Source organism: Penicillium cinerascens (genome assembly GCF_028974065.1).
Source record: "Penicillium cinerascens strain IBT 15544 chromosome Unknown contig_1_segment0_segment0, whole genome shotgun sequence".
NCBI lineage: Eukaryota > Fungi > Ascomycota > Eurotiomycetes > Eurotiales > Aspergillaceae > Penicillium > Penicillium cinerascens.
Genome location: NW_026695287.1, coordinates 1839603 through 1865761, shown reverse-complemented (window position 1 = coordinate 1865761; position 26159 = coordinate 1839603). Strand labels below are relative to the sequence as shown.

The following is a 26159-nucleotide window of genomic DNA, read 5'->3' as shown; positions in this document are numbered from 1 at the left end:
ATTTTCAATATACAGAGAAACATCATTAGCTCCTAGATAGTTGGCATCTTAACGGAGCGTATACTACAATAGAGACTGGGCTATTAGTTATTGCTTATGATTTTGATGTCATATAATTATGTTCCCTTACATATTGCCAGATTTAGGGATATAGCAACGCAGAGTTTTGATCAACTATAATTCCCATAACACTACATCCCAGTTCGGCTCAGCTCCAGTCATTTCGATATATAGGATTAGAAATTATATCAATGTCAGAATAAGAATCGATTTCGAATATAAGAGTCTCTATAGTTCCCTCTCTTTGCGGCTAACTCCCATCTATTAGGAGACGATTCTCAATTAAGTTAAACTACTTAGCCGCTTTGTCTAGCCACCGTCCCATACATAATAATTTTTGAATTTATATATAGCTATTGAATGCCTATGCTATATTATCGGGCGCGATTCACTGCATCGACACTCTAGAGCAACAGCGAAGGGAAAAACATAACTAAGTTAACGAAGAGAATGGGCGAAATCGTTAGTTATCTATTGGACTCTCAGATGCAGGTAAGGCTTACAAAGAGTTATAATATTTAACTGACATTCGTGAATAGCCCTAGGATACCTTGCGCATCACTCACCATACAAGGCGAACAATCAATATAGAAACTAGGCATTCAGAACTAAAAGATATTCCTATTGATTGCATAAACCAATCAATACTTGGGTGTGTCCTTCTTCTAGATCATGGCGGATACTTCTAGTGTATTATGTTGTATAGTCTACGGAACTGCAATAACCCGGAATGGAAGCCATTAGCAGGGACACGTGGATTGCGAGTTATAGAGAATACCGAGGATGGGGTGATTTCCTTCTATATTCCGGATGTGTCGGATGTCACAGTAGCTCGTTATACTGATTTGAGCCAAACATTGCCTAGTCGACTATTAATTCAGCACTCTGAGAAGCTATATACTCAACCTACATCACGGCTGAAACTTTCGTTCTTTTTGAGCCTTGTTGGGGCAACTTTACACGGAAGCAGGAAATGGGCTTAGCGGAATTTGATTGGGGTTACCATCCTAATACTCCAAGTTAGCTTGGGCGTCATACTCATAACGCAAAGCCAGGCAAGCAAGATTAGACTCTTATTTACCTAAGACGCCTTTCAGTAACTAGATTGAATCTAGAAATATTACGAAGTCCGTCTATATAGACCATAAAGTCCATAAAGTGATCCCCTACGAAAAGCCCTCACCTAGATTATACAATATGAAACGCAAAAAAGGAAGGCTAATAACCCCCATAATTATCCACGTTGGCAAAACTAAGGCCATTCAAATCAGGTAAGGCTTCAGCATATTCTCCTCGCATTAAATGAGACCAGAATACCGGAAAGGTGCTTTAATTAACCTAGCATTCTACTAAAAAGGGGTAGAAGTAGAAAGGCTTCTTCTAAAGAAATTTGATTATAAAGACTAATCGAATCCCTCTACCGCTGTTGTTAACATCTAATACTCTAGATAAATCTATTCGTGATAGATAAACAAATCCTATCTAGGAATAACGATCTTCGAAAATACTTAGTTATGATACAAATTGCAAAATGCTCCAACCTAAAATTCATCTGCGTCTATTGCGATAAGGGCTTTCGTGAACCGACCAATCTTTTTAAACACATCGGCGAAAACCGTGATGAGGTTTATAAGGGGCTCTCTCGAAGAGACTAATTACCACTGTTTCTAGCCAGTTACAAGGTTGCTATAGGCTAGAGTGACGCATCTAGTAAAGATTCCCCGCAAGACTTTCAGGAGTCCACTACGCGTCCGCAGTACAGTGCCTTCTTTGAAATCGAATTCGTGGCATTAAAAAAAGGGCCTTCAAAAGCAAACATATTAGATTAGTCCTGCGCTATACTGGAGAGAATAATTAAAAACACTAAGAAGGATTTTGTTTGTCCTCAATGCTCGCGTCTTCAGAAGAGCAAAGATTCTATATCCTCATATCTTCGGAGAAAGCAGGACGATATTCACCAAGGGCTTTAGGCGAAGAATGATATCGAGTCTTTCCTTTCTTATTTCTTTAAAGTTCTTAGAAGGACAGTTCCTAAGAAGGATCTTCCATTAGGCGAGGACCGAGGAGGGCCGCCCTCACCCTACGAGTGCTTTCGAGTAAGCCTTATCGTGGAATACAAGCTACGTGAGTTTGCCCTTAATAGAAAGTATTGATCTTGCTAGGCTAAACTTATGATATAGCTAAGGAAGACACAGAAGAAAGGGAAGACACGGAAGAAACTGATGGTGATTAAATGATATAAATAGTAGGGGAAAAGAGGAACTAGGAGTAGACAGGCTCACTATTACCTGGTTTCGCAATTAAAAAAGGGACCCAAGAGTTATTTTGTAGCTTCATTACAATTCTGCTTAGAGCGGAAAGAGTGCTTAAAGTTATTGCGCTAATGGAATTAGATGGCATTAGAGAAGATTATTAATTATGGCCGAAATGTTTCATATAAGTGAAGAGAAGTCCGTTGAACGAAAGCTTAAACAGATTCAGACGATAAATCGTAGTAGAACTTAAGCAAAGTCTCCTAGATACTAGACAATAAATGTGCAATGCCGAAAAAGCAGCCTTATTCGTCATCTTCGTCGGAATCAAAAAGATATTCACTTCGGTCAAGGCTATTTCTGGGTGTCTATAGAAAATAATCTATCTCTCCCTTTATTAGATTGTGAGCCATAAGATAATGTGCAGTGACCCAAATAAACTAGTCCGATAGTGTGGTATCATTTCTTTGATTACCACTCTCCGCGGTATAGGGGTTCGGAAACTAGGGGTTTATAAGATAATCAAACTTCTTCACTAGATGTGATAGATCACTGGCATATTTAGCGCCCTGTATAATTGCGGAGAGGGAGTAGTAGTTGCGTATTCTATATATTATCTATAGCTTGTGAGTTAGAAAAGTATTTCAGCCGACGTTGTTCCAAAACATACTTAAGCGAGTTTCTCAATTTTCTCTATCGCGCCAACTTTAGCTACGACATAATCCTATACCGAAAGGCAAAGTTCATTCTATCTATTATTGACGCAGCTTCGACCTAGGTTGCTTTCTCCGCCTATCGCCTATATATTTAGCCGCCGTAAAACATTGAGATCCTCGATTGTCATTTGCAAAGCAAGAACTTCCAGACTTTGGCATTTAATATTGTTAAAGAAATTAGTGTTGGTGTTAAAAGGCACCGTTAAGTCAGCGTCAACGGTACGGTATCGTGTAAAGCGCCTTTCTAGGATAGATAATCGCTATAGGATACTCCTTAGAGATATAGAGACATCTAGAAGTTTTGCTAGCGGTTGGATAATCGATGATTCGAGAAGTTTAGCCATAGGCATGCCATCCGTCAACAGGTTACAGGCTTCGTCTATGGCAGCACATAAGAAAGGATCTGCATTTGCATTATATAAAGACTGCTTTCTATTAGTAAACTCGCTTGCACTGAACTTGACTAAACCATACCTGTCTTAAGGATAATAAACGCTTCAGGAGATAAAGGTTTTCAGAACAAAATTTATTCAATCCCTAACTGAAGTTGTCATAATAGGAAATGAAGCTATTGACTTCGGCGGAGAAAAGCCTAAACGCTCGACGCACAACATCTATAAATCGAAGCCGGCCAACGATTTGAGAGCTTACGACGTTAAGCTTAGAGCTAAGAATAGCTAAATATTCATTTCCGTCCTCGAGGCCGCTCTCTACCCATTTCCAATCAGGAAACGTTCCTTTTGCTGCACTAGAAGAGGAAGGAACTACCTGTGACTAACCGTCAACAAGGCCAAATTGTCGCAGTCGTTTAGCTTCCTCTACAAAGCTTTATTCCTCTTCCAGCATTACCCTTTCGATCTCGTTTTTCCACCAAGTTCTCGGGCGCCTACCGTTGTCTGTTTCAGTATCGCCATTAGTAGGTAAGTCATCTACCGTTGAGGTTAAACTTAAAAAGGAAATTTTCTGCGCAAGCTCTAAAAAAAATAAGCTTCCATTAATCAATCAATTCAGGATATTATACCTTTGGTGGAGATGGGTTTCCCATCCAAGTTCAAAGCCATGGTAGAGGGTGAATATCTATATATAATATTTGGGGAATTAGTAGGGTGTAGCGACACCATTTATAAAAAACCATAGGGATACACCGTAGGAATACAGCATATACTAGAGTTTAAGGATCAAGTCAGGTTCTAGACCTAATCAGCAGAATTGAATATATATAAAGTTTCAGAAACAGCATAATACGTAGTATTGTGGGGTGTGAACCTATCAAATCAGCTAGATCCTAATAATTTTACGTTACGTTTCAGATATCTTACAAAAGACGCCTATTGCGGGGTAAATAATCAAAGAATCGGGTTCTAGGTCCCAAGCATCCCCTAGGTCAACGCTCCAGAAAGGCAGCTTCTTTAGTTTTCATAAGCTTTACTATTCTAGGATAAGGGGAAGCGAGTGTCGTCTCCTAGTTATCTCAATCATCTTCCTTCACCTTCTGGATGCACTCTTTTTCTACGTTTTCTCTAATGAATTCTATATAGAAACCTTTCAACACTTATAGTTACTAAACCTCAACCCCTCTAACCATTCATCCTCTCCCTTCTTGTTATAACGTTAGCGTCTGATCTTCCTTTTCGCCGCGTCGTTCGAGGTCAGGCACAAGAGTTCTCTCTAAAAGCCCCTTCTTATATGGATATTTCACCGTAAGTCGGGACTTTAAAAATGGCTTTGATACTCTACCCTCCAAACGGCAAAAGAATACATACAAATGTCTAATCGAAGATTATAGGTCCTTTGAAAATTCCGCCTTTCTAGGTGATGTACCTAAGAATACCGGTCGTAAATACAGAAAAATGCTCCTCACAAAAACTCCCTAATTATCGACTTCCCTCTCGTTGACTTCAAAATATCAGCTCAACACATCTTCATCTTGGCCCTCCGCCCAATCTAGAATACTAGATAAATAAGATGCTTTCCGTCCGGGGAAACCCTACATAAACCAACCACTTCGATAATGTCTATTTTACAGAGAAGTGCAAAACCAGCTTCACCAATTTGCAGATAGGCCATGTGAAGTTGCTATGGTATACGAGGTTGCTCGGAGCTATAAAGTTACTCGGACTCGGGAGCTCTATAGAAGGCCCTTCAGCCTCTTCATCATTACTAATTGGATCAACGGTGATTTGTTGCTATATTCTCTCTTCCTTTGCAGCCTATATCTCCTAAGCCGAAAGATATTCAGAGAGCATTATTCGCTCCTCTTCATAAATCTCGAACCATGATATACATATATACATCATAAGATCCGAGATCGTTTAAGGCTATAGAGAGCCTCGGCGATAATAACAGATATCTCGTGTAGAGTTGAAAAGCCGCTCTACTCTTATACTACTAGCTAGAATAGAAAGAACATCTCGTGCAAGCCTTGCTATTCCAGGGAATTCATCTTGACGTCCGGCGGTACTCAATATAGTAACATCTAACATTGGGCACCCCCGCTATATGTAGTAGTGAGATATTTAGCCCTAGGCACTATCCTTGAAAGACAACTATCCTCAAGCTCTCCAGTAGTATCATTGCTACTTATATTCCCGCCTTCATGCCTATCTTTAAATTGCGACAGAAGAACGAACACTCAACAAGATATTACACGAAGCATAATGAAAGCTCTCTTGTGCCATAAAAGTCTATAGCCCTTAGTGGATTTTCTAGTCAAAATTACAAACGTCTAGATCCAAACGATTCCATCTCTCTACACCCCCTCACCCCCGCCATTGCAAGTGGCTATTAGCGGGAGGGAGATTGTTTAAATATTCAATATTTTAGGCGAAACATTCTAATTCTTCCAATTAGATTATTGTGACACAAATTAAGACAACTTTCTTACGATCGTTCATTAATACCTACACAGTAGGGTGATTATCTATGTACTTAAGTCTCTATATAATACATAGGAAAAGAACGATTGAGGACATTTCTCCGGGACGTTTGAGAAACCCAACAGTCTCACTACTAGTGCTCCTTGTAGAGGGTAGCAGTGTCCAGGATACTGCTATTGCCCGAAGCGACAAACTGGTGGGTTAGGTAGGTTCTGTTATGGAAAGTCAGTTTGGACTAGCCGTAGGTGGCATTCCTCTCGTCGAGTCGGAAGCGCTCGTAGGGTGCTAGTGGGTTGGTGCCCTCGCTAAGGCCATCGTAGTGACCGGCGGCGCCGTTAGTGATATACCAAGGAGAGGTCGGGTTATCGAGCTCTCTAGGGTCGATAACGCCGTTGTTAAGCGGGGTAGAGCGCTAGTAGAAGTGTGTATAGCCCGACAGGTAGAGGTCGACGGCGTACTCGAGAAATAAGGGCTCGAAGACGTCTTTATAGTCCCAGCAGATAGTGGTGGACTGATTGGCGTACGAAAGGTACTAGGGGCGGTGGCCGCCGACGATGATCCACGGTGTTATAGTGCGGTCAACCGAGGCGAGGTCCTTTTTCAGCCAGTCGAGCTGCGCGTTAGCGTAGGGTCCAAAGGGGCCTACAATATCCTTCTCGACGCCGCCTGTCTGGTCCAGCCCGATAAAGCCATCGCCCAGGTTAGTCTCCGTATCCAGCATAATCCAGTGGACTATACCGTTGTCGAAGCTATACCAGAAGTTGCCCTGGCCGCCAGACACGTCGGATAGCATACGCCAGTGGTTCCTATAGCCGATGAAGTTAGTGAGGCCGGGCTAGCAGATAAGGCTGGCGTTATAGGAGATGCCGTTATAGGTCTCGACGCCATCCGGGATGCAGCTGGCCTCGTGATTGCTGGCGCCAACCATCCAGGGCTTGACGGTGGAGATTTTCGTCATCTCGTCGTAGAAGTCGTTGTTAATAGACTGATAGACCTCATAGCCCTCCTAAATAGTGGTGTTTGGCAGGAAGCCCTCAGACTCCTCATCGAGCCAATCGTCGGCATAGGCGAAGTCGCCGGCTGTGTGTGCGCGCGCAAGGCGAGGTTAGTGAAAAGGTTTAGTTAGTTAGGAAAACGCGGTATAAGCGCGTGGGTGTGAACGTACGGTAGAAGATAAATTCGTAGTCATCCTTAACCGCGTCGAGGGACTAGATAGTGTTTTATTCGCCAGGCTAGAGGATATTATTGGGATTCACACCTTGGCCAGCGGAGGTGGTCAATCCATTATGTCCCATAGTGCCTATATCGATGACCACCGCGACCGAGTAGGGCGTCATATCCCCAGGGGACCTACTGGTGCGGAAGCTGAAAGGAGGCTAGGCGTAGGCCTCATTATCGCAAATAAGATGCTACGGCAGGGAGTAGTAGTAGATAGTGTCCGGCTCCAGTCCTTCAATAGTCACATAGTTAGCGTAGACCGACGAGGTATTGTAGGTGACGGACTCGTCGGACGAGGCGGCGTGGACTAGGGCAGAAGGCGTCTTTCCGTAGAATACGACGAGACGGTCGACCTTGTCGAAGGCGCTCCACGATACCCTTATGGCGGTGTCTCCCACGTACGCGAGGCGTATCTACGAGTTAACCATCGTGTCGTGCTTCGCGCTAACCTACGCACACAGCGCGAGCAGAGGCACTACGAGGGCCTTAAGCTACGCGAGGGACCGTATCATAGCAGCAATATTTCGAATACTACAATCCACAAAGAAGAAAAGGTAGAGGACAGAGGGTGGTTAATATATAGACTAAAAGGAGTGAAAGGAAGGAAAATTGGGGCAGAGGAGGGTAGTAGCCTTAGATAGGGCTAGGAAAACGAAGGAGAGGGCAACACCGATGTCAATTACTAAATCGCTCGATCAGGGGATAACTGTCTTGTCTTGTCAAAACGTGGCGACGGGATCCCAGGCTCTTGCTTGGCCTGCCTTGCGTTTCCCAATAGTCCACAACTATCGACCCATGGAGATAGAACGTTATACAGATCCTAGTTTGCGGGGGTTCGCGCTACCCCTTCCAGTGTCGCGTGCCTCCTTCCCCATCTAGGACCAACGATATATTTATAAGGGGGGCGGGGATAAGGAGAGCCGGCGTTGGTTAATTAGCTAGTGACCCTGTCCTCGAAGCGTGTCGAGCTATCTCTTGCAATCCTTTCTCCACTCCCACCATAGGCAAGGGGTGTTCATCTTACTACCCGCGGAACACGGCAGCGTACGGATATAGGATAGAGGGAGGGACAATTAAGGCATTTCCACTATACCAAAGGCTATTCTAGCACGCCGGAGCGTTATAGCGTCTCGAATACATACAGGGCGCGGTTACATCGTCTCCTATGCGCTGACATTAGAACATAGTCGCCCCGCCACCTTGCACTGGCTGGCTTCTCTTTAGCGTCGCCACGCCGTCTTAGTCTACGGGGAGCGCCGGAGACCGGAGACGGACTCGGTTTAGATCGCCCGGATCGACCGATGCGTATTGGCCCGCCTCGCTTCAACCGAGTACATAGCGCCGCGCTATTTCATTTCCCTTCCCAGACTCCATAACTTCCCTCCAAGTTCTTTCAAAAGCTCGCTTCTTAGACCTAGACCCTAGATCAACTCTCTATATCTTCTTTCTTTAGGTAAAAAGAAATCCTATTATTAGTAACAACAAATATAAGTATAGTACCTATCTTAGGTTAGAGGAGGAAGTGCGCTAGTAGCGCGAGGGATTCACAACCTACAGTCTAGTAATGTCCGAAGTATGGGTTGCAGGGTTCAGGGGCAAACCTAACAATATCGGTATTTCCGCTTTTGAGACTCGATGCTACGCGCCCCTAAAAGCTCACCTTCCAAAAGATAGGAGGACGGGGGAATAAGGGGAACGAAACAGCAGAGGCGCCTCGGATATTATTATGTAATTCCACCATATAGGCTACTCGCTTAGCCAATATATCAGTCGTTGATATCCCACGGTTTTCGTCTTCTCGCCCATACGTCTCTCTACACAAATAGACTAGGCTAGATAGTTAGTACCAGTTTGTATTGCTGAAATCATTATCAAGGACAAGTAGGACAAGCAGGGCAAGCATACTCTACATTGTAGCCAATAAGTAAGAAAAACCACATACAGAACTACAGAGCATACTATCCCTAGGCTGATACTAGAGAATAGCCAGGAATATAGACATGGCATATAGATAAGAGTCCCTGTAGAGTCTAGACTTAGCTTTTTCCAGAGGAAACTCCCAAGCTTCCCTATATCCACCAACATAGAATACCACCCCCCCCCCAGTCGCACTGCTTCGTATCTCCGGCTTCTACTTTCGCCCCACTGATATAAATGACTAAACCCTACTATAATCACCGCCGCGAACCACACGGGATCCAGACGGGTGAAGCATATATCCACCTCGACACTCCTTCAGCTAATTAGCCGCCATAAGTCTCCTCACGCAGGAGATCATCATCATATAGGCCTTGACGGGCGCGAGCGTGGCCATCATGGCCTTTCGGCTGATCATAAACGTCGGCAAGCGGCGGAGGTTTAACATAGGCGACTACTGCACAATGGCCGCTATTGTCACCCTCCTACTACGCTCCTCCGTCGAGAATGTCCCTATAGTCTAGGGCGACAACCAAGTCAAGAACAGGGCGACGACCACCTTCACCTCGCAGGACATCTACCGTCTCAAGGTTGGCTCAAAGCTAACCATAGTCAACCAGGTCTTCTATACCGTGTAGTATGTATTTGCACTTTCCGCTTTCCATTTATACGTTCTCATGCTCTTAAGCTTTAGTCCGAATCAGCGATTAGGAGGAAGACCTTGTCACTGACTTAAACAAGTGTCTAGTTACAGAAGTGCGTCGTTATGTGCATTGTGCAAAAGCTATTCCGAGGCACCAAGTCACATAGGTTTTTGCAAGCCTACTAGGCTATTCTAGGAGTAACCTTTCTCGGCTCCATCGTCTCCTGCTTCACCGAGTATCACCCTTTCCAGCTATACTAGCAGGTTGTCCCTGATCTAGGTAAGCCAATCCCCGTCGAAAACCAGCCAGAGCATGCCAATAGAGACAGAGGGATATCGGTTTCTCTTCGTGGCACCAAGTTGTTGCAATACGCCAGTCGACGACATAGAGATGCGGTAGTCTTCGTCTCCGCAAATGCGCCATCTTTTCTTTGTCCTTTTACCGAGTCCCATCTAACCATATACTGACCTACCGCTTTAATTAGGCAAATACGGTGCCGGCAACATCTAACTCTTCGTCTTCTACATCCTCGAGATCGTCACCGACGTGATGCTCATGATCCTGCCCCTCCACTATCTGTCCAAAATAAACCGCCCCTAGCTCGCGCGCCTTCGCCTTATCGGCCTCTTCCTCGTCGGCCTCGCCATCGTCGCCGTGACCATAACACGCCTAATCATGAACGTCACCAATTACCAGCGCTCGGGCGCCTCCCACAACATCGCTAACATCGAGCTCTTCTTCTCCGCCTTCGTCGCCAACGCTCCGCCTATCTACGGCCTCATCAACGCCAAGATTTCGAGCTCGACCTAGCGGTCGCGCTCTACAAACAATGCCGCGTCTAGTGCCATAGCCAGCGGGTGGCAGCTCGACACCCTAACTTCCATATCGACCCCTTCAAAGCTACAAAAAGCCAATGTCGAAAAGTAGAACGGCATCACCGTGACGAGGAACATCACCGTGATAAGGAGGACCGGCGAGACGGATAGCGAGGAGGAATTAATCATCGTAAGTTTCATCTCTGTGTTCCGCTCACCTAAGCATTACATATATAATTATAATTACTTCGGATGTCTCTAATATCACGTCTGCGCAGCAGCAGCAGCCGCCTATAGCCCCATTCTAAAACCACATCAACGACTACTTATATATATGCTACAATACGTACTATAGTTAAAAATGTCCTTAGAGCCAGCCACTTGCTGGTTATCACTATAGCAAATATTTTTGATTTTGTGGAGATTAGCGGCAGAGTTCCGATCAAGGCTCGGTAGGGGCCCGTGTGGATAAGGAGCATAGAGAGTAATTACACGAAGGCCTTTCTATCGGTAAGCGGGATAGCACTAGCATATAATTCATTATCTATTAAGGGACCTTGTGGATAGTATCCGTAGGCGTCATTGGAGGTGGGCAAGCGTTCCGGGTTATATAGTGTTATAAGGGCGTTCAAAAAAGGGTTCTTGGAATCCTTACTCTAACGGCCCTTAGCAAGCATCGTTCTCAGGAGTCTCTTAGGATCTATACAGTTTACCCAGTAGCCTTCTTGCCCGACGGCCGGCTGCTAGCGTCCAGCTCCTAGGATAACATAGTGCGGCTCTGGGACTCGGCGACGGGCGCCCTACAGCAGATTTTGAACACGGATGGAACTGTCGGCAAACTTGAATTTTCTCAAGATGGTTCATATCTAATCACTAACTCAGGCACCCTCAACATCCAGTCTAGGCACGAAAATCATGCTTCTACTTCAACCTATACGAGTCTGGCGATCTTCATTGAACAAGAACAGTAGACAAACCTAAACGGCAAAAATGTACTATGGCTTCCTCCTGACTTTCGGCCTAGCTATTCCGCGATTAATGGAATTCGCTTGCCTTAGGGTACGCATCAGGGCTAAGATACCATATAGCCTATTAGGTTATGGTTGCCTAAGGTAAGGCTGAGCCATTGACTAGATATAGAAGGTTCTACGCCATCGAAAAAACGTACATGTCACACCCCACTAAACAGCACCCATTTTTCAGGCTAGAGTCTTTGAAGTGGGCCTTCCGAATCAAGAGATAAGTGGAGAACGGTGAAGCTGGTTTTGCACTTCCCTATATCTGATCCGGGCGTCGTGGGATTGTTATCCCATATATCCCAGGTAAATATCTTCAATCGGATGCTTATTGCATCAAAAACGGAGTGAAGATACACGTACCGTCTGTAAAGTTGACGTGTTACCTCGACTTGTCGTGGCTGCACTATATCCCTACGGAGCTACAGTGGTCGACTACGGCCTGCCAGTGCAGACTTAGTGGATCTAGCCGAGCTGAGAAAAATTGGTTCGGCTTCCGCACCCAAAGCCGAACCACGGAATATCCACGAACGCACGATGCCGAGCGGCTCCTGGGCTATATCCAGGGTCATACGGATATCAAGGTTCCCCCGACAGTTCTCCAAAACGTCAAAGATATTTAAATACTGACGTTGGAGCTAGTGAGAACCCCCTAGGAAGAGGACTAAAGAAGGATATAGATACCCTTAGCTAGGAAACTCTCTAGGTTAAGCAGAACATCAATGCCTTCCGTATCTCCAGCAATATTGGAGCGTATATTCCTATATAAAGGTGCTTAGTGACACTTCGGTCAAAGATTTCAATATACCACGTTAACAGCTTCAAGACGGATTGTAAGATCATAGCCCGACTCAATCCGTGGTAGCGGACTAGATACTTAATGAGCGAAAAGGTTGATGGCCCAAGTAGCCTTTCTGCCCGTAGAACACAGGCGGATAAATTAGAGAAGACCGGGATTATAGATTCTAGTAGTGATGCCTTCGTGATCCATTGAAAATGTAGAGCGCACAAGGCGTTGAAGTCTCCTACTAGTATAGCCAATATTTATCGAAAATGCTAACGATAATTGTTGTAAAAATGTCACATTCACATCAGAATATTGCTACGGGCGTAGCCTTCAAGTATATAAATTAGCGAGAAATAAAAAACAATTATGTAGAGTGGAGAATTCGTGTTCTAGTACGGCCTTCATCACCAGCAAAGGAACTTGGCTTTAAAAAGAAATGAAGAGGTCACGCTTTCTACGCTACTTCCTAGGCCGTTTTGGATCTCTCATATCAACATTCAGTAACTTCCTTTTCTTCCTTCCAAGACATAATAAATATGTAAATGTAGTCTGAACCTCGGGCGAGCCAAATAGGCAACCGATTCCTTGCTAAATCTTAAACTATCTCGCGATCTACAGGAAACCGCTGATTTTACGCTTAAGTCTTCGTCCTATACGAAGTGAAATCGTGATACGTTCACTAGGATAGCGGACAAGGAAAGAAATTGGTTTTCGGTAATAACAATAGACCTCACAAATATCATTATTAGGGTCACATTCAAATAGCGTCTCGGTCTCTCTGACGAACTCTATTTGCGATAAATAGAGACGGGCAAGAGATAAGACAACAGTTCTAGAATCAGCTCTACACCTAATGGACCCTTAGCAGATATAGAATCCGCTGTCGTATATAAGTAGGCATTCAAGCATAAAGTAGAAATTAGACGCGAGTAACGCGGTTGCGACCTCTACTAGCTGAGATTGCGGGTTGAGATAAACCCTTTACTTTTAAAGGTCTAGGTTTTTAATGTCATCCAATCTGATTGCAAATGGCAATTAGGTGTCAAGACGGAAGAAATCCTTTCTCCGCTACTATACAAGGCCATTACTAACGTCTCGGAAACGGCTTTAGCCATCGAGGAAGTCTATAAATAACGACTAGAGCCGTTGCAGGGAATATATTTTTCGGTTAGAATTCGCTACACCTTTAATAGCTTCGCCCGTTCCTAGAGAGATAGTAACATTATAGATTGTGTCTTCAGTCCAAATACAGGTTGCCTCCCAAGTTGCAAGCTCAATCGGATTGGGAAATCCAAGGCCGCTATCCCAAAAATCTCGCCCGTCAATATATATTAGTTTGAAAAATCTGATCATTATAGTTAGACTATTTCTTCCTTTCATATATTATGTCTTATATAGAAGTAGCTATTATTACACGTGCCCTATTCAAGTCAATATGTATAACTGGTAACCAGCTCTGGTCCTAACTCACGATTGCCAAAGAAGTGGCTCGTCTTTCATATCTAGGGGTCGGACAATGGCATAACCTAGCCTTATTAGTGAAATTCATTTAAATTGCAGTGATTTCATACCTTGCTAAATTATAGGCAGTGAAGCCCTGTTGTAGTTCGTAAAAATAGAACGCTTATTCCCAGTCGAGGTAGCTGTAAGGGCCACCTTAGTCCCAGATATAATACCAGGGATATATCTAAATAGTTTGCAATCCTTAAGTATTTCCTGCAAGGATTCCTCAAGGAAGCTCTCGTCATACATCGCGTCAGTAGTTACATAGTGCAGCATAGACTTTATCCTTCCACTAATAGACTTAGAACGAGAAAAGCAACGGCGGGCTAGAGCTTCAAAAACTATAGCACACCGAGCGATCGGCCACTACTAATAGAATTTGGCTAGAACAGCTAGACCACCTATCCACTTAGCTAAGGATTCTGCTTATAGCCTCAATGGGAAACATACCAAAGCTTGTGCCAACCGCTAGATCTATCATGCTATATATTTGACAATTCCCTAGAAGCTTTTGTAGCTGTGCCATAAACTCAAGTAGCGTCACGCCACGTGCACCACCCCCGTCAATTCCAACAAGCCTTACCCCTACAGTTTTCGGTTTGACACTCACTCTAAGCTCCCCGCCGTCATCGAACAAGCATTCGAGTTTAACTTCACATTCTATTCTAGGAACAGGTATTCCGAACGTTGTCACACAAGTGTTATATATAGAATAACCACAGCTTAAGTGCCTCTCTAGGTAGCGACGAATACAGGATAAATAGATAGTGTTGCTATAAAGCTAAGACAGAAAGGATTTATGCTTCTTAGCAGCACATTTATGTAGCTATACAGCCGAGTTAAAACCTTGTTCGAGAGATTCGAAGATACTCTCACAATATTAAGAAATTTTCGAATTCAAGGAGCGATAGTATATCACTCTATATCGAGCATAAAACGCCTTATTGCAACTCTCTTAGTAGAGCTTTATAAATATCGTTTTCGGGTCAAAATCTTAACAGCATTAGTATGTTGATTTTGGGAAATAGAGAAATCACAAACGGTGCATTTATAGTGGAAACGCGTCCATCATAAAACTAGATGCCAGAAACGACGCAATCACATTATATAAAAGCTTAGCTCTGGATACTAGCTCCAGAAAATTCTGAATATATTGATCGTGATTCTCCGCCACTAGGTTATATATTCGAGATTCAGCAATAAAATCGAAATCCTCTACTAGGCTCTTTACGGTATATTAAATTACAAGATTAAAGAATACTAAGAAATAGGAGGCGGAAAACAAACACCGATAGTAGCGCCGAACAACTCTTAATTCTTCGAGCTAGTAACGAATCTCACTACTAAGTCGCTAGTATCTTATTAAAGGCGAGAGATATATACCTGCTAGTCGAAAAACCTTAAGAGACGAGAAGTTTGATAAGACCTATCGACTAAGACTAGAATTTAGAGCTATTTGGAAGTCTTCCACTCTTTTGTTTTTGAATCTCCTATCCTCTAAAATCACAACTAATAGCTATAGACGGATATCTATAGGCAGAGAAGAGGCACTATCGACCTCGACCTATGCTATCAAGCGGAGTATAATAGCTTCTAAGGTTGAAAAATCATCTACGAAGATGCATATAACATCGCTGAAGAGAAATATAAGTCTTAAATATATAATATCTAGGACTAATCGAGATAGTGTGGTGCTCCACGTAGTAGAATGCGATATTGTCTTATAGCACTAAATATAGCTTTTGGCACTACAACAGCTCTCGAATGGATTGCTATTAGCAAATAGCAAAGGATAGTTAGTATCTAAAGACTCTATATCGACACGTAAATTTATATTCCCTCGCTCTCCACGACGACTAGGATTGTTCCGAGGAAATAGGTTCCTTAGAGCCTCTTCTTTAGTAGTCGCACCTAGAAAGAACGCTAGTTATGGCTTTTGTGAATTGGGATCAGGCATTTCTAGGACAAGAGTCTTGAGACGGTCGGTCTCCTTAAAGGTAAGGTTTTCAGTATCAATATTTTGAACGACACGAAGCTAAGTAATATACTTACAGTAGGCCATAATCTTTATTGCGGAAAGGATGGACTAGAAGATCATACATTCTTTATAAAGTGTGAAGTCGTCGCTAAGTCAAATAATTTAATTATAGCAATTATTCAATTTTGCAAAGTGATACGCAGTCTAAAAATAACAAACCGAGAATAACAAAATAGAAAGTAGTTTTAGCTCTGCTCTCTATTCCCACTAGAAAGCTCCTCCACAACCAAAAGTAGGTTCTCATTTAGATCTCCTATAGATTCAATGTTCTCTTCAAGCATTTTCACCAATTCCAGCATTCGCTTTATGGATTGATAAAAGTCACTAGCAATTTTAATATGCCCTTTCCTTACGAGACAAAGCGCCTACAATAAATCATCGTGATCATTACTTCGTTTACTTCGTGGCTAGATATTATCTGACGATCCCTAATACGTCCCTAATTATTAATATAGAACTTTAAATAGTAGACTTTGGCTTACCTAACTAGCTTCTATAGTCGTAAAGTTAGGCTGTCTGTACCAAGAAATTTGTGAATCGCTATAGAGGATAGTAATAGATAATTTATGTGAGAAATTGCAGTGTACTTACCCTAAGACTTCCTTCCACTTAAAATTAGTTATTAGCTATACAACCTAGCGGTTAAGGGTATATATGGCTTCAGCAAAATGAGCCATCGCATAACTCTCAAACGTTATTGCCTTAGGTCGCACCTCCGCCAACGAGCTAATAGAAACCTCTAATAACGGCCTCGCCTAGTGCCCACGACCATACCGCCCATAACCGGATCGCCCACGACTATACCGCCCACGAGCTAATACAAGCCTCTAATAACGGCCTCGCCTAGGGCCCACGACCGTACCGCCCACGACCAGATCGCCCACGACTATATCGCCCACGAGCTAATGCAAGCCTCTAATAACGGCCTCGCCTAGTGCCCACGATCGGATCGCCCACGACTATGCCGCCCACGAGCTAATACAAGCCTCTAATAACGGCCTCGCCTAGTGCCCACGACTGTATCGCCCACGAGCTAACGCAAGCCTCAAAGAACTACCACGGCTAGGGCCCACGACCGGATCGTCCACGACCGGATCGCCCACGACTATACCGCCCACGAGCTAACGCAAGCCTCAAAGAACTACCATAGCTAGGGCCCACGACCGGATCGTCCACGACCGGATCGCCCACGACTATACCGCCCACGAGCTAACGCAAGCCTCAAAGAACTACCATAGCTAGGGCCCACGACCGGATTATCCACGACCGGATCGTCCACGACCGGATCGCCCACGACTGTGCCGCCCACGAGCTAACGCAAGCCTCAAAGAACTACCACAGCTAGGGCCCACGACCAGATTATCCACGACCGGATCGTCCACGACCGGATCGCCCACGACTATGCCGCCCACGAGCTAACGCAAGCCTCAAAGAACTACCACAGCTAGGGCCCACGACCGGATTATCCACAACCGAATTATCCACGACCGGATCGCCCACGACTGTGCCACCCACGAGCTAATGCAAGCCTCTAATAACGGCCTCGCCTAGTGCCCACGATCGGATCGCCCACGACTGTGACGCCCACGAGCTAATGTAAGCCTCTAATAACTACCTCGCCTAGTGCCCACGATGCCAGCCACGAAGCCACGAGACTATATCGTGGACAAGGCCTAAGAATTCCTAACATATTTTCGCTAAGGTCCGGTAGTGCAGGGCTAATTCTGTTTTGTCACCACCCAATAGCTGTTGCACCACGATTCGAGTGCTAAACTAAATTAGTTCGTAGGCCGGATCGGATCTAAGTCATATAAGGAATCGTCCAAAGTCCCGCGATAAGAACTGTCGGTATCTAGCAAGGCGAATAGGTTTCAGTCTAACAAGTTATACTTAGGTGGATAATAGGGCACGAAAGGATTTTCTAATATGCGATTATAAGCGCAGTGCATTTATCTAAGTGCGAACACTATATTGATATATATAGAATAAGTAAACACAAGTCAAAGAAACTTTCGTTAGAAAATCAAAGTCCTCAATACTATCGGAGCACCGCCACAGAAATTGAGCCTACTTAAGCTCCGTTCTTCATCTAAATTTCCTAAACTAAATCATAGAGCTTCAGCAAGAACGGTTGCAGCTAGTCAATGATGTATACTTATAGTTCATCGATTTTCCTAAGGATATTAGTGACTAAGTCCAACCGAACTTTAGACTAGGCTCACTTTTGTTTCTCTGTCACTCTAAAAAATGTTAGTCGTAGCGTTTTAAAAGGTTAGAATTAACTATACCGGATTTCTAGTGAATAAATACGCTCCTAGAGCTTAGCCATTAATTAGTGTAGACTATAAGCCTCTTCATTGGACATAGAGCTTAGTAACAGGCCCGGGAGATCCTGGAAGGTTTCCACCTGCTCTCCACTTAGGGTTAGGGCCACGACAGTGAACGGGTCTAGGTAATCCTCAAGGATTTGACTCCAAGAAACTTCGGGACTATTCTCCTGAGGAGGATATTGAAGATTAGGAAAATCTCCATCTAGCTCTCCCCAGGTAAGAAAGGACTCAAGGTTAGTTATTTCCATAATAATGGTTGAATGATTTAGTTCTATAGAAGGCTTAGGCCAGACTTTATCTTCTACACAGCTACTATCAGCCGCTAGGGCGAACCCTAGGCGCTACGCCCACAGGATAAAAATTCCCTATAACATAGAAAACATAAATAGCAGCCTCGTAAAAGTATAAATAGCAGCCTTGCCTCGTTGGCGATACGTAACTAACTTATCTATAATCGGAACCCTCTTAAATACCCCTAAACTACAGTAACTATGTCTACCAATTAGAAAGCACCTAGACACAATAAGCAGTACTACGAAGAAGAAGAGTCTCTCTTGATATATCTCAAAACATTGAATCTGCCTTAGCCGCAAATTATATCTCGCTTTAACCAAACCGTTCCTCCTAATCGATAGCGAACGTCCGCTGCTTTAGAAAATAAATAGCGTCAATTACGCAAAACCTACTACCTATAAGTATTAATAGTCTTTCTCCAAATCGAAGTCATGACTTACTTATCTCGAGTGACAACGAAAGACCACCTTTTGCCCTAGGGGCTTACGCGGTTTATGACAAGCGAAATAATTTTATTAATAAAAATTGACTAGTATTTTTATCCCTATCTAAGCTAGCGAATCCTAAAATATCACTAGTATATTTATAGATCGTGGGCGCTTATCTCATCGCGCTGCTAGCCCTACCTTCCGAGGATATAAGTATATCTAGTCCCATCTAGCTTTGCGGGATGTCTTTCTTATTCTACCTGCTATATTATCCCTAGTACTTTCCTTACTATAAGATACTCTTGATCAATTCGCTCTTCTCTCTATATCCAGTCGAGATGCAGAATCAACCAATAGGTTACTTACTTAATTAGGGAAACTTTACTAATATAGACTAAAGAATTTGGAATATATCACCGTATCATAGAACATCATTCGAGGTTTTTTTATCCGCGAACAAGACTTCATAAGTCGCATAACTAGATTGGAGAAATCTCTTCAAGATACAGGATTCTAAAACCAGCAGGAGCGAGTTATATATAACGCTCTAAATGCGCAATATAAGCAGCTATATAAAGGCTACAAAAAGCTTTTGGAATCTTATCAGTCCCTTAAGAAATACATCGAAGGGGATGAATTAGGTGACATTAGGCTCACTGCGAGCTTAGAGCCTCCTACAGGAAGGTCTAGTACGCTCGAAATAAAGTTAGAGCTTATATGAATAGGACGTCGCTTTGGGCTTCCCTTTCGTTAGTGCTTCGTTTAGTTCACGCGTACATTATCCTTATAGTCTAATTGCTTACCGTGATTTCTTAATAAAATTTATATAATAAAAACTGCCTTCTATCTTATAGTAGCTAGCTATATCATTCTTAGTGACTCCTAAAAGCTAAACTACCTTCTCGCGTTCTATCCAAGTCTTGCAATACGTCCTCTAGATACTCTCTATCGGTTTCTTGAACCAGTTAGCAGGCTTTAAAGCTATAAACGGGAAGGTGTAGGCTATAATCGTGCCGTTCTTTGGCTTGTTTGCGAGCGCGTTGTCCGCCTTATTTGGGATCGGGTAGTTGGCCTTATCAATAGCTATCGTACCTATATAGACTAGGCGCGGCCGCGATTACAGGATCCAGATATAGCCTAAGTATATAACTATTGCTCGTAGTAGACACTATCTTCGGTATCCACCGATTGGCCCGTGGGTAGTATACTTCTAAGCTAGGAAATATACTCACGTAGATCCGCCCTTTTGACTCGCCAAGTCTTTAGATAGTGCCTGTTTTGAATCCTCTCCCAGATAAAGTCGCGTATATCTTCAAATCTGGTAGTGGAGCGATAATATACAACATCACGAACCGCTATTTTAAGCTAAGCTCCTACGTTGCAGAAGTTCTCTATCTCAATACAGCCCACACTAGGCGGCGCGCCGATTTCGAATACGTTTATTAAATCGATCTCCCAATTTATATCAGATAACTAAGATTTAGCATGCTCTCGTTGTCTTAAAGATCCCCAAAGACATCTTCTGATATATCCGGACGCCCAGTCCCAAAAAGGGCGATAATGATAGATATCGCCTAGGCGGCAGGCCGAGATATCTTCATACGTGTAGGAAATAAAGATACTATAAGGTCCTTCTTCTTAGTTCCTTCTTATAAAGTCCCTATCTTCTCCAATAGCTCGGTGATAGCGAATACCATTCGGGGGTGCTAGATATAGGGGTGGCAACTCCATAGCTAGTTTCTAGTTTACCGTCTCACCCTTGATCTAAATAGATTTAATAAGGCTAGTTAATAAGACTAGATAACAAAATTATAATTATCAAATTACGGAAATGTAAATTTCGTATTATTAGTAAATTCCACTATTAGATCCTAGTCCCAAACGTCACATATTTAAGTGCGACGGCAAACCTCTAAATCAGCCAAGGACCTTTACTTTTTCTTTTAGTTTTGTAATAGAACTTACATCAATGGCCGAGGAATCCCTTTACGAAGACCTTGGGGAAGTCTCTAGTGAAGCAGACTTTAATTCTAAATATAATGAACACCCTCCTTCGCAGTCTGCTAAACCAGATAAAGATAGCACAGACTATGATTCTAAGACAGAATACTTTCAAGGATACGCTTAGTTGGATGCTCTTTCGGCGGATACCGAGCAGTGGTATAGTATAACCTTTAATAGAGATACCATCCTAGGCTAGCGGGGAAGGGGGTGGGGCCGCTCTGTAATTATTGGATATAATTGCTAAGGCCAACGAATTAGCCACGTTGAAGCCGCCGGCCAGCGGACAATACTAGATCGATATCCTTATATATCTAAACACGTAAGAGCTCGAATGAAACCAAACGGAATTGATTATATAACTGCGGATGACATTAAATCTATAGGTCTTATTGCCTAGCGCGTTAAAGACAAATATGCTCGCGACCCTACAGCTATTCTTCGTCCTATAGAAAAGGCTTGGTATCCAGAAACATACGTTGGTGTCATTTGGAATAATAACCAATTTACTTAGGAGTCACGAGACGGATTTCGATTTATACTTACCAAAGGTAACTACCAAAGCGATATATTTATTTATCGCTTAGCAATTTCCTAGGACTATAATTATCAAGAAGCATTAACAGGAAATCGGCCACAATATCCAGACGGTGCAAATATACAGAATATACATTAGAGAAATATAAATGCTCATAGAGGGTCACATTAGCTATACCCTCGGGCCTAGGAGGAGAGAAGGATAGTTAATATCGATGATGAGCGAGTTAGTGATTTAGAAGAGGAGCAGGAGGAGGAAGAGGAGGAAGAAGATATTTATAAGGAGGAAGAAGACTACGAGGAGGAGGAGGAGAAGGAAGAAGAGGAGGAGGAAGAAGAAGAGGAGGAGGAAGAAGAGGAGGAGGAAGAGGAGGAATAGGAGGAACAGGAGGAACAGGAGGAACAGAAGGAATAGGAGGAACAGGAGGAACAGGAGGAAGAGGAGGAAGAGAGACATATTAAACCATATAGAAGGCGAGCTACTATAAAAGCTAAGCCCTCGGAAAGTCGAAGAAGATTCCCTTTAACACCTCCATTCTTAAGGGACCCAACGCCTGCATATCGAAGCGGGAGCGAAAGAAGGCCAAGAAGTCCGCCTTTGTCAATAATATCCGAGAATGACAACTTTTTTACGCTAGATCCTAACAGCTCCTCCCAACGTAGTGCAAACTCGAATCGAACGCCATCTCGCTCAACACCTTAGTCCACTCAGTCTGGTCAACCACACACACCGACACCGGGAATATTGCGTAAGTCTATTTCAAACTAACAGCCACCTAAAAGGAGTAGGCTTCTCCCAGGAAATAGGGATGTCGATACAAAAAGTAACTAGCATACACCGATAAACAAAGATAATATAGCTACCCATAAAATGGCAAGATCAGCTCAGTCGCGTTTGCCGTACACTTCGGGTCGGGGTGCATCATCTAAGTCGTCGGAACGGCCTAAGAGCAATCGATCAGCCGAACCGAGATTGAAGATTCATAAGAACCCAGGGCCACCAGGATCTACACAAGCTAGCTCGAGCAAAGATAAAGGGAAGACGCCAGTCCGCGCGAGTTCAGGGCCACCAGGATCTACACAAGCTAGCTCGAGCAAAGATAAAGGGAAGACGCCAGTCCGCACGAGTTCAGGGCCACCAGGATCTACACAAGCTAGCTCGAGCAAAGATAAAGGGAAGACGCCAGTCCGCGCGAGTTCAGGGCCACCAGGATCTACACAAGCTAGCTCGAGCAAAGATAAAGGGAAGACGCCAGTCCGCACGAGTTCAGGGCCACCAGGATCTACAAAAGCTAGTTCGAGCAAAGATAAAGGGAAGACGCCAGTTCGCGCGATTCCAGGGTCATCAGGATCTACACAAGCTAGTTCGAGCAAAGATAAAGGGAAGACGCCAGTCCGCGCGAGTTCAGGGCCACCAGGATCTACCCAAGATAGCTTGAGCAGATCACAGAATCAGGGTTCCCTAGTGGACAAAGGACAGACGCCAGTCCGCGCGAGTTCAGGGCCACCAGGATCTACCCAAGATAGCTTGAGCAGATCACAGAATCAGGGTTCCCTAGACCAAGGAAAGGCACCAGTTCGCGCGAGTTCAGGGCCACCAGGATCTACACAAGCTAGCTCGAGCAAAGATAAAGGGAAGACGCCAGTTCGCGCAAGTCAAGGGTCATCAGGATCTACCCAAGATAGCTTGAGCAGATCACAGAATCAGGGTTCCCTAGTGGACAAAGGACAGACGCCAGTCCGCGCGAGTTCAGGGCCACCAGGATCTACACAAGCTAGCTCGAGCAAAGATAAAGGGAAGACGCCAGTTCGCGCGAGTCAAGGGTCATCAGGATCTACACAAGCTAGTTCGAGCAAAGATAAAGGGAAGACGCCAGTCCGCACGAGTTCAGGGCCACCAAGATCTACACAAGCTAGCTCGAGCAAAGATAAAGGGAAGACGCCAGTTCGCGCGAGTCAAGGGTCATCAGGATCTACACAAGCTAGTTCGAGCAAAGATAAAGGAAAGACGCCAGTCCGCGCGAGCCCAGGGCCACCAGGATCTACCCAAGATAGCTTGAGCAGATCACAGAATCAGGGTTCCCTAGACCAAGGAAAGGCACTAGTTCGCGCGAGTTTAGGGCCACCAGGATCTACCCAGCCTAGTCCTAGCAGATCGCAGAATATAGGGCAGTCTGAGTTGAACGGTCCCGCACCGTCTATTAGGTTTGTGAGGAAGAAGGGCAATAAAGAGCCACAAAAGAAACGCTCACCTAAGCCCCGAATGGCAAAGAAAAATGGAGGTTACTAAGTTAGAAATATCTCTACCCTTTCTTTTACTTAGCTAGTTAGATAAATATATTTTGCCCTTTCCTTGAAACTATATATTTTCCAGAGAAAGAAAATAAAAACCATTAAAAAACATTCGCCAGATACATACATAGAAGTGTAACTACATTTACCCTCTTTTATCCCTTCGTCCACTGCTAGCTATCCAGAAGGTAGGCCTTTCAATCTTAGCCGCGGCCTTCACCTAGTGACCTAGGTCCTAATAAATAGTCTAGTAGAGTAGCAGTGAGTAGAAACGAGAGACTAGAACAGAAGATGTCAATATATAGGCGTTTATTTGCGGTACCTAATTTGTTATTTTTAGACGCGAAGAAAAGATGAAAATAAGCCTTTTAGAAAAAGAACATTCTAAAGCCTTCATAGCCTTTTAAGAAGAATAGTCCTAGCTTAACAGGACTATAACCTAATAATAAACTTAACCACCCTCTTTAGAAACCGTGCAAATATACCTCATACAAGGTTTACAAATACAAACAAGCTTTACGACGAAGAATATGACATCGCGGCTCCCTTAGTTGCCTCTATTCTATAGAGTAACGAAAGCGAACGAAATCGAGCCATCGAACAGCTTAAGCAATTAAATAATAAGATTCGAACCAAGAACATACAAGCCAAGATACTAGTATCTACCGGCTATATTAGACTAGAGATTTTCCAGAATGTAAGTGAGCGCTTAGCAGAGGCTTCCCAAGCCTTTCTACACTCCGGTAATAATAAACTATTTTTGCTCGTTCATAACTCACTTACAAAATCAATCGAGTCCTATCACTAGCCAACGTCATAGGGAGTGACTTAGGAGCAATTCCTAGACTACCAACAACGGAAGACGGATAATAAATATACAAAAAATGAGAACAACATCGATCTCACCGATATCAAACACACTAGCAATGAAGACCAAGGAAATGAGGATGCTAGCCATAAAGACGCTAACTCTAACGACGCTAACTCTGAAGACGCTGGCCATAAATACGCTGGCCATAATGACGCTAGCTATAAAGACGCTGACTCTGAAGACGCTGACTCTGAAGACGCTGACTTTGAAGACGCTGGCCATGAATACGCTGGCTCTAACGACGCTGACTCTGACGACGCTGGCCATGAAGACGCTGACTTTAAAGACGCTGGCCATGAATACGCTGGCTCTGACGACGCTGACTCTGACGACGCTGGCCATAAAGACGCTAGCCATGAATACACTAGCCATGAAGACGCTGACTCTGACGACGCTGACTCTGACGACGCTAGCCATGAATACGCTGGCCATGAAGACACTGGCTATGAAGACGCTGACTCTGAAAACGCTGGCTCTGACGACTCTGGCCATGAAGACGCTGGCCATAAAGACACTGGCCATGAAGACGCTGACTCTGAAGACGCTGGCTCTAACGACGCTAACTCTAACGACGCTGGCCATAAAGACGCTAACTTTGAAGACGCTAGCTCTGAATACGCTAGCTCTAAAGACGCTGACTCTGAAGACGCTGGCCATAAAGACGCTAACTCTGAAGATGCTGGCTATGAAGATAGTGATTATAAAGAAGGTGATTATAAAGATGATAGCTATAAAGAAGAGAGGTTTGCGCTTACAGGAAGTCCAGAAATGGATCTAAACTCACCTTCACTTGATAAAAAAGGTCCTGATCAATAGCAAAGCTATATTAAACTGCTTGCCATTAGGCAAAGGGCTAAGAGAATTTACGGAGTTCTCCTCAACCCAAGATATATTTTAGGTTAGCAAGAGACCAAGAAGTCTAGTAAATTGCTTATCCTAGGGTATACTTACAAAGGGAAGTAAGTAGCGCGCGTTAAACCCATAGATAAAGGAACCACCAAATTGTGGCAGTCTAAAACAGTGAATACAACATCTCACAAGGAATCTAGAATCAAAGGCCTCGGTTTGGTAGCATAGAAAGTGGACAGTGAGAAATTGTTTAATCCCACCTCGACTTTATATCCTTCGGAGAACGCTCAATACCCTAAAACATTTATATAGGTGTGCTAGAACGATGATTCTTAGTCGTGGGAGTCTCGTGCCGAATTGCAATCTCTCTTGCACGATCTCCAACCTTACAAAGTTGATATCCTTATATACTTCTATACAGTTTCACAGGAAGCAGATTATCGAGAGATATTAACTAGGATAAGGCCGTCATTTCCATATCCAGGAGCTACGGGAGTTTAAAGAATTTAATCAAACGTTTAGATTAAGCTAAAACTAGTTCTTCTTTATCTATTTAAAGGACATCTCTATCAGCCCTATTATCCACTTCCTTAGGCAAACATAATGCTCTTTCCGATTATTTCTCAAGGTGCGTGGAAACAGCTACGTAGCTTTAATTACTAAGATAGGTTGAATTCGTTTCCAGGAAATAGTGTATACATTAGAAGGCAAACCC

At 43.7% G+C, this 26159-nt stretch overlaps 9 protein-coding genes across 9 annotated transcripts; 3 read left to right on the top strand and 6 right to left on the bottom strand.

Annotated features, from left to right (window-relative positions):
• Window positions 1-6139: 6139 nt before the first annotated feature.
• Window positions 6140-6697, bottom strand: N7498_002245 (metallo-phosphoesterase; the record flags this gene model as incomplete). Its single annotated transcript, XM_058449307.1, has 2 exons — window positions 6140-6316; window positions 6458-6697. 2 exons carry the CDS (start codon window positions 6695-6697, stop codon window positions 6140-6142), a joined length of 417 nt encoding a protein of 138 aa, XP_058311651.1.
• A 213-nt stretch (window positions 6698-6910) lies between these two features.
• On the bottom strand, window positions 6911-7241 carry N7498_002244 (uncharacterized protein; the record flags this gene model as incomplete). The annotated part of the gene is made up of 3 exons (XM_058449306.1): window positions 6911-6984; window positions 7070-7112; window positions 7161-7241. The coding sequence occupies 3 exons, from the start codon at window positions 7239-7241 to the stop codon at window positions 6911-6913; spliced, it is 198 nt and encodes a 65-aa protein (XP_058311650.1).
• A 72-nt stretch (window positions 7242-7313) lies between these two features.
• Window positions 7314-7550, bottom strand: N7498_002243 (fibronectin type III domain-containing protein; the record flags this gene model as incomplete). The annotated part of the gene is made up of 2 exons (XM_058449305.1): window positions 7314-7500; window positions 7540-7550. 2 exons carry the CDS (start codon window positions 7548-7550, stop codon window positions 7314-7316), a joined length of 198 nt encoding a protein of 65 aa, XP_058311649.1.
• Window positions 7551-9503: 1953 nt separating this feature from the next.
• Window positions 9504-10493, top strand: N7498_002242 (uncharacterized protein; the record flags this gene model as incomplete). The annotated part of the gene is given in 3 exon segments (XM_058449304.1): window positions 9504-9548; window positions 9564-9629; window positions 10284-10493. The coding sequence occupies 3 exon segments, from the start codon at window positions 9504-9506 to the stop codon at window positions 10491-10493; spliced, it is 321 nt and encodes a 106-aa protein (XP_058311648.1).
• A 2420-nt stretch (window positions 10494-12913) lies between these two features.
• On the bottom strand, window positions 12914-13416 carry N7498_002241 (uncharacterized protein; the record flags this gene model as incomplete). Its single annotated transcript, XM_058449303.1, has 2 exons — window positions 12914-13133; window positions 13394-13416. The coding sequence occupies 2 exons, from the start codon at window positions 13414-13416 to the stop codon at window positions 12914-12916; spliced, it is 243 nt and encodes an 80-aa protein (XP_058311647.1).
• A 460-nt stretch (window positions 13417-13876) lies between these two features.
• N7498_002240 (uncharacterized protein) lies at window positions 13877-14434 on the bottom strand (the record flags this gene model as incomplete). Its single annotated transcript, XM_058449302.1, has 3 exons — window positions 13877-14145; window positions 14255-14382; window positions 14415-14434. The coding sequence occupies 3 exons, from the start codon at window positions 14432-14434 to the stop codon at window positions 13877-13879; spliced, it is 417 nt and encodes a 138-aa protein (XP_058311646.1).
• Window positions 14435-20863: 6429 nt separating this feature from the next.
• N7498_002239 (uncharacterized protein) lies at window positions 20864-21410 on the top strand (the record flags this gene model as incomplete). Its single annotated transcript, XM_058449301.1, has 2 exons — window positions 20864-21021; window position 21410. Coding segments are annotated over 2 exons (159 nt in total).
• Window positions 21411-21667: 257 nt separating this feature from the next.
• Window positions 21668-21889, bottom strand: N7498_002238 (uncharacterized protein; the record flags this gene model as incomplete). The annotated part of the gene is made up of 1 exon (XM_058449300.1): window positions 21668-21889. The coding sequence occupies one exon, from the start codon at window positions 21887-21889 to the stop codon at window positions 21668-21670; it is 222 nt and encodes a 73-aa protein (XP_058311644.1).
• Window positions 21890-24254: 2365 nt separating this feature from the next.
• N7498_002237 (uncharacterized protein) lies at window positions 24255-25411 on the top strand. Its single transcript, XM_058449299.1, has 3 exons — window positions 24255-24274; window positions 24403-24421; window positions 24557-25411. The coding sequence occupies exon 3, from the start codon at window positions 24609-24611 to the stop codon at window positions 25371-25373; it is 765 nt and encodes a 254-aa protein (XP_058311643.1). The 5' UTR covers window positions 24255-24274; window positions 24403-24421; window positions 24557-24608; the 3' UTR covers window positions 25374-25411.
• The last annotated feature ends 748 nt before the right edge of the window (window positions 25412-26159 follow it).

Coding starts and splice junctions, on each gene's coding strand:
- N7498_002237 (XM_058449299.1), top strand. CDS start 24,609: ATGAGAACAACATCGATCTCACCGATATCAAACACACTAGCAATGAAG.